General features: G+C 37.5%; 1 protein-coding gene and 1 non-coding gene across 2 annotated transcripts; one reads left to right on the forward strand and one right to left on the reverse strand.

The window, feature by feature from the left end:
• Window positions 1-486: 486 nt before the first annotated feature.
• Window positions 487-593, reverse strand: LOC137776578 (U6 spliceosomal RNA). Its single transcript, XR_011076258.1, has one exon. It is a non-coding gene; the product is annotated as a U6 spliceosomal RNA (small nuclear RNA).
• Window positions 594-3209: 2616 nt separating this feature from the next.
• Window positions 3210-3677, forward strand: LOC137752912 (FUN14 domain-containing protein 1-like). Its single transcript, XM_068527830.1, has one exon. It carries the CDS (start codon window positions 3210-3212, stop codon window positions 3675-3677), a length of 468 nt encoding a protein of 155 aa, XP_068383931.1.
• The last annotated feature ends 4225 nt before the right edge of the window (window positions 3678-7902 follow it).

The raw sequence follows: 7902 nt of genomic DNA on the forward strand, positions 1-7902 counted from the left end.
CTGCAAATGACATTATTTTGTTCTTTTTTATGGCTGAGTAATATTCCATTGTATATATGTACCACATCTTCTTTACCCATTCCTCTGTTGATAGACATTTACGTTGCTTCCACATCCTGGCCATTGTAAATAGTGCTGCACTGAACATTGGGGTGCGTGTATCTTTTTGAATTATGGTTTTCTCTGGGTATATGCCCAGTAGTGGGATTGCTGGGTCATATGGTAGTTCTGTTTTTAGTTTTTTTAAGGAACCTCCATACTGTTCTCCATAGTGGCTGTATCAATTTACATTCCCACCAACAGTGCAAGAGGGTTCCCTTTTCTCCACACCCTCTCCAGCATATATTGTTTGTAGATTTTTTGATGATGGCCATTCTGATTGGTGTGAGGTGATACCTCACTGTAGTTTTGATTTGCATTTCTCTAATAATTAGTGATGTTGAGCATCTTTTCATGTGCTTTTTGGCCATCTGTATGTCTTCTTTGAAAAATATGGAATGCCTCGCGAATTTTCATGTCTTCCTTGGGCAGGGGCCATGCTAATCTTCTCTGTATCATTCCAGTTTTAGTATATGTGCTGCTGAAGCGAGCACCTTCTAGATTTTCTTTTGACACTGTTTTTATACCCTCTTTTTAATTATCAGTTTGAAAGTACATATGAGGAAAATTGAACTCAGCAGGTTGGCTGGGGGTGGGAGTGGGGAAGAATGATATAGTAGGTAAATCAATAGGAGATTATAAAAAGAGAAGAAATTATTATCAAAATATTATTTAAATGCTAACATAAACCTATTATACTTCTGCTTCTTTTTAAATATTCTAATAAGTTATCCAAAGGAATCAGAAAAAGAGAAGCATGGTATAACAGAGATTGCACTAGTTAAATGCCATGTATTAATATTTCATGACCAGTTTTTTTCATACACAATCTAATGAAAGCTGTAAATTTGTTTTTTGATTATAAACAACAGAAATTTATTTCTTACAGTTCTGCAAGCTGGACGTGCAAGATCAAAGTGATGGTCAATTCAGTGTCTAGTGAGAACCTGCTTCCTCATAGACCACAGTCTTCTTACTGTAATCTCACTTGGCAGAAGGCCAATGCTGTAATTTTTTTAAAGCACAAAATTGGAAAGCCACGGTGGCCATTGATATACTGACAGCCTAAAATATCTACATTTGGATTTTTCAGATATGTATTATGTTTTCAGACTCAAAAATAGATTTTTCTGTTTTATATATTACCATTTCATGTACTCTTTATTCCTTTGTATGAATCCAAGTTTCCTTCCTGATGTCATTTTCCTTCATCCTAAACTTCCTTCAACACTTCTTGCAGTGCAGGTTTCCTGGTAAGAAAATGTCTTTATTTCACCTTCATTTTTTAAAGGAGATATTTGCTGGATATGCAATTACAGGTTAATAAATGTTGATGGGTCCCCTTTTCCTCCCCCTCTAGTAATTTTTTAAAATGTCATTCCATTGTCTCCTGATTTGCATTGGTTCTTGATGACAAGTCAGTCATAATTCTTGTCATAGATCCCTGTATGTAATGCATCTTGGGCTGTTTTAAATATTTTCTCTTATCATTAGTTTTCAACAATGTAATTACAATGAGTCTTGATGTTATTTTCTTTGTGATTATCTTTCTTGTTGTTTGTTGTACTTCTTAGAGCTGTGTGCTGATATTTTCCGTCAAATTTGAAGAAAAAAATCAGGCATTATTCCTCCAAATAATAGAGCTATTAGGATAGAGTTGATAGTTAATAGGATAGAGTTCTTTCTCACTCTATCCTATAAACCCAATTACACATATGCTATATCACTTGATATTGATGGTGTCCCAATACCAAGTGGTTTTTTAGAACAGCTTACAGAAAAATTGAATGAAAAGTACAGAGAGATCTTTTTCTACCTGATAATTTTAAATTTTATGCTGGATTGTGTATAGTATATTGTTAAGTGCCTAGATTTTATTGTCTTCTTTTAGATGGTGTTGAATTTTGTTCTGATGGCAGTTAATTTACTTGTGAATTGACACAGTACTTTTGAATCTTGTTTTTAACTTGGTTAGGGCAGATCTAGTCTTTATTTTAGAGCTAGAATATCCATTGTACTAAGGTGTGGCCTTTCTTGGCTATCAACTGAGTACCAGGGGTCTCTCCTCTCTACTGGTTAGCATTCCATGTATCCCAGCCCTGTGTAAGCTGCAGGACCCCTGTGATGGTTTCCTGCTTGGCCTTCAGGAGTCTTGGACTGTGCAAGATCAGCTAAGAATTCAGTAGAAGTTATCAGGGGAACTTCATGCAGATTTCTAGATTATCTTTGTGAAGCTCCCTTCTTTCTGAGAAAATTCCATTCATCTCAACACCTTTGAACTTTAAACTATGTTTCCTCAGCTCAGTGAGACTACCAGCTCTGTTTGGGTTCCCCATCCTTGCATCATGGTAAGGAAAATTATCTCCGGTCAGAAAACAAGGGTGATTGTGCTACTTACATCATTTGTTTCCCTTCCATCAGGGATCACAATCCTGCACTGCCTCTTGTCCAACATTTGAAATGATTGTTTCATATATTTTTCTAGTTTTATGCTTGTTTACCACAGGTACCATTTAGTCTATCATAGTCAAAAACAAAATCCACTATAGAGTTTTTTATTTAAAAAATTGTTTAATGATTGAAAATTTCAAACACATGTAAAAGAAGAGGGAGGAGTAAGATGAAATCCTAGACACATATCACTCAACTTCAATAATTAGCAACTCATGGTCAATCTTGTTTCATCTACACCTATTCATTCATTCACCTCACTTCTATCTTATTTTGAAGCATATATTAGCCATCACATCATTTCATCCACAAATATTTCAGTATTTATCTCCAATAAATAAGATTTTTTAGTATAGCCACAATACCATTTTCATACTTTAATAAGTTAATAATTCCGTAATATAATCACATAAAGAGTAAGTGTTCATAAAAGGTAAGAGGTAAATACTATTTATATGTTCTTGGGTAATTCAGTTAACTTCCTGGTGCCTCCATTTCCTAATCTATAAAATGGGTCTGATGGAAGGAAGTTGGGCTAGGTGTTGTCTCAGGCCCCTTACCCCCATCTTTGTTATATAACTAAAAGTCTTGTACTCTCATATTAAAAGTCATTATCTTGGTTTTGAGCAGCTTGCATTATTTAAAAAAAAAAGTAGATCATGGAGACCTGGAACGCCCCTCCCCAAGCATATGAAAGTGATGATGACTCTTACGCAGTGTTGTATTTAACTGAGTATGCAAGAAGACACCACTGGTGGAATCGAGTGTTTGGCCACAGTTCCGGACCTATGGTAGAAAAATACTCAGTAGCCACCCAGATTGTAATGGGTAGAGTGAGTGGCTGGTGTGTGGGATTTTTGTTCCAGAAAGTTGGAAAACTTGCAGCAACTGCAGTAGGTGGTGGCTTTCTTCTCCTTCAGATTGCCAGTCACAGTGGCTATGTGCGGATCGACTGGAAGAGAGTTGAAAAAGATGTAAACAAAGCAAAAAGACAGATTAAGAAACGAGCAAATAAGGCAGCACCTGAAATCAACAATATAATAGAAGAAGCAACAGAATTTGTTAAACAGAACATTGTGATATCCAGTGGATTTGTGGGTGGTTTTTTGCTAGGCCTTGCATCTTAAGGATATGAATGTTCTATCATAGTGGAGTCACCTCTGAGAAGAGAAATGGTGGTGACAAGATGGTCTCAACATTACCCATGGGCTTCCCTGGTGGTGCAGTGGTTGAGAATCTGCCTGCCAGTGCAGGGGACACGGGTTCGAGCCCTGGTCTGGGAAGATCCCACATGCCGCGGAGCAACTAGGCCCGTGAGCCACAACTACTGAGCGTGCATGTCTGGAGCTTGTGCTCCGCAACAAGAGAGGCCGCGATAATGAGAGGCCCGCGCACCGCGATGAAGAGTGACTCCCGCTCGCCTCAGCTAGAGAAAGCCCTCGCACAGAAACGAAGACCCAACACAGCCAAAAATATAAATAAATAAATTAATTAATAAATAAATTAATAAATAAATAAATTAAAATACTTAAAAAAAACACAAAAAGCTTATTAAAACAAACAAACAAACAAACAAAAAACATTACGCATTGACAGATTCTCCAGGATGACAAGAAACAACTAGCTGGACAGTACCAAACTCACTGCTTAGCATTTTGCCATCTGAAATTTGGCAGATTAGTATCTGCTATAAAACAATCTATATGATCTGTGTATAATAGTATTCCTGAGCAAAACTGGCTTTCATTACTTTTTAAAAACTTGCATTTGCTTAAAATTTGCCTATAAAACACCACCGTTGGATGTAGATATGGAGAGAGAAAAAAATCTGTTGGCTATATTCCCCAGTGAAGTATCATCCTCATTTTATTTAAATAAGATGTTCTCCATTGTGCTTTTTAGTATAGTGCCAATAATTTAAAAATTTGTATTATAGCTTCAACAGTAGGGCTGACTTTTTTTTAAAGATATGTTTGCAATAAACTGAAGAACTGTAATGCCCTTTTTATGGAAGGATTTACAAATAATAGAATTATTAAAGATATTAAACAAATTTAATACCAATTTTTAGGTTGTTTTTTCCTGCAATTCTTACTTTGCTTACTATGTAATAACTGTAGTAAATGCTCTTCTAGGGAAATGCTCTTCTAGGGAAATACTACATGTCTAAAACACTTTTTCTTTTTTTGATGTCTATAGTTTAAAAATATCTTCTTGTGTATAAGCTTCTAATTTTTTTATTCATTTGTTTATCTTGACAGCCTGGGTAGAATTAATTATTTTGAGGGTACATATAGTTGGGTCACTGATTCGTTTTATTAACTTTGAGTGAACCTTGTTTTTCATTAAAAAAATCCTAATTATTATTTTGACCCTTTCTTTACAAAGAGGTAAAAATCACCTTAAAATACTTAGTAGTATAGTATGAATTTATTGTCTGAAGAACAGTGATTTTCTATATAATCATGAAATTGTAGTTTAAAGAGAATCATCTCTTTGATCTAGTCTGAGATGTAAATGCTGAGGCTTTCAGCTTTTTAGGTAGCATTTTTTTTTAAATTAATTATTTATTTATTTATGGCTGTGTTGGGTCTTCGTTTCTGTGCGAGGGCTTTCGCTAGTTGCGGCGAGCGGGGGCCACTCTTCATCGCGGTGCACGGGCCTCTCACCATCGTGGCCTCTTTTGTTGCGGAGCACAGGCTCCAGACACGCAGGCTCAGCAGTTGTGGCTCACGGGCCCAGTTGCTCCGCAGCATGTGGGATCTTCCCAGACCAGGGCTCGAACCTGTGTCCCCTGCATTGGCAGGCAGACTCTCAACCACTGCGCCAGCAGGGAAGCCCCTAGGTAGCATTTTATGTTGGTCCCAACACTAGGCCAGTTGACTTGTTTCTCAGGGCCGATATCACACTCCCTCAGAGGGTCCTTGGCCTAGAAAAGCTTTTTGTATTGTTTGTTTTGGCCGATATCACACTCCCTCAGAGGGTCCTTGGCCTAGAAAAGCTTTTTGTATTGTTTGTTTTGTCCAGAGTTCTACGTTGGAATTGGGAAAAACAGCAGAACGACGTGTGTTGGAATCTTCAGATTGGAAAGACTTTGCAGATACTCAGACTATCTCCTTTTGATAGGAAGCCCCTATAGTATTTTTTGTGTATTGTAAACATAAGGCATTTCATACTTGCAAGATTGTTACAGTTTGTGTGCTTTCATTTTTGCAAGACTCCTTAAAATTGAATGTGGGATTGATCTTCATTTTCTTCCTTTACTCTCAGCGCCTCAGATAAAATGCTAAATAAAACTCAGACTTTCTTAATATGAAGTGATTTTGCTTATAAATACTTAATTTTTCTTCTTTGAGCTTTTCTCTGTTTCTGCCTTGCCTAGCTTTTCATGACTGTGGAATTAAAAGGGAAAAATATTCTACGTTAGGCAGAACCTGGGCCGTGCTTCTGTGTGCCATATCTGGGTGATACCCTTCATCTGATACAGTGTGGCAGGCTACTGAGGGAAGCTCTAGGAGCTGGCTCAGTTTGTTCATTTTGGAAATATTTATAGTGTCTGTTCTGTCTGATACATTGGGAAAGTGGTGGGCACAAAAATGTCTGCCCTCAAATGAAGACTAAATATTCCTATATGAAAAGTTACATACTAATATAGGAGAACCTGGCGTATGATTTAGTGGCAAATGCGTTGTAGAGATAACTACTTTCAGAGTCCAGACATGAATGAAAAGTGAAAAAGAGCACTTCATTTTTTACCTATACATTTCCAAGTATTTGTTGATTTGTTTGAAAATATTTGTATACCAGTGTGAAATATTATCAGCTCTCTCCATACACTCTCCTCTCTGTTAGTGCCCTTTGTTCTGCCTCGTGTCCGTGCCGTTTCCCCACGAGGTTGTACGCTACTTGAGGCAGTCGTGTGTGGTGTTAATTAATCTATAACTTGTGACGCACCCTGTGTAATGCTTTGCTCAGCATAGGTATTCAGCTGATGTTGTGAATGACTACGTGAAAAGCATATGACTGTGCTAGAGTTGGTGTCAACCTATAGGAAATCTTCTCTGTATGGCAGCCCCGTGAATCAGAAGCTCCAACAGAAATGACTTGGTGGGGCTTGGCCTGAATGAAAAGCCTAGAGCTTGCCTTTGTCTAAAATGGGGACTTTTATGTTTGAGGGCATAAAGGTTGTTTGCAAGATTTATTAAAACTTGAGTATGTGGAATATAGATATTTTGTGGCTTAGGATTTGGAAGATTTGTAAGGACATTTTGACTGATTTTTATTTTTTATTCTTAGAGCCCTCCCCAATCTCCCTCAGAAAAAAAGATGATTTTTAACATTTTCTTATTTCAAATGCAATATGAATGAAATATGTTTATTATAGAAAATACATCAGCCTAAAGAATATATAGAATGTCGATAATGTGATGTACCTAGAGATAATGATTGTCCATATTTTGATACATAGCCTTTGGAATTTTTTCTACATATATATGAATACATATTATGTGTATTTTGTATTAAAAAAAAGTAGTGTTCAGATTTTCAGTTGTCTCATGAATGTTGTAATTTTTTTCACAGTTGCGTTGAATCAGGACCCATGTATTTAATAAGCACAATAAAGATAGGAAAGAAATCAGGAGGAAGTTGAATCATGCAAGGCCCGGGAGGGTGGAGTTTCAAAAAGGAGATATTATTTAACAACGACAAATGCTGCAGGGAGGTCAAATAATAAAAGGGCTACAAACAACAAGACTATTGGATTCAACAAGAAGGATCTCAGTAAACTGCTTTGCCAGAGCAGCTTTGGTGGTAGTGGCTGGGGGCGGGAGGGAATGACTGGGTCCAGATCACAAGGGATTGAAGAGTAAATGAGACTTGAGGAAGTGAAAACAGGCATAAATAAAGCTTTCAGGAGGCTTGATATGAAAGGAAAGAGATGATGCTAAGTAGAGTGGAATGTAGGTCAAATGTGTTTTTTTTAAATATGAGAAGGTCAAAGCACATATTTAATGCTGACGGAAACACCAGCAGAAAAGACACGTTAAAGACACAAAAGCAAGGTGCTGATGTCTAAAGGAAGGCTCCTGAGGAGGGAGGGAATGGAAATCAGAGCAGAGGTGAAAAAGCCAGGCTTGTAAAGGCAAATGCTTCCTCCATGCTGATGGGGTGGCGAAACCAGATACAACTGTGTAAACTTGATTGTTGGGGCTCAGGAATCTGGGATGCACCCCATTGGATGGTATACAGTGGAAGCTGAGTTCATCTGCTGCGAGTAACGTGAGGGTGTTAGAAGAGCAATGAGGTTGAAGATAGGTTTCAAGGAGAGTAGCAGAGAGAGAGGGAAGAGGC

This window comes from Eschrichtius robustus, chromosome 1 (assembly GCF_028021215.1).
Source record: "Eschrichtius robustus isolate mEscRob2 chromosome 1, mEscRob2.pri, whole genome shotgun sequence".
Classification (NCBI taxonomy): domain Eukaryota; kingdom Metazoa; phylum Chordata; class Mammalia; order Artiodactyla; family Eschrichtiidae; genus Eschrichtius; species Eschrichtius robustus.

Coding starts and splice junctions, on each gene's coding strand:
- LOC137752912 (XM_068527830.1), top strand. CDS start 3,210: ATGGAGACCTGGAACGCCCCTCCCCAAGCATATGAAAGTGATGATGAC.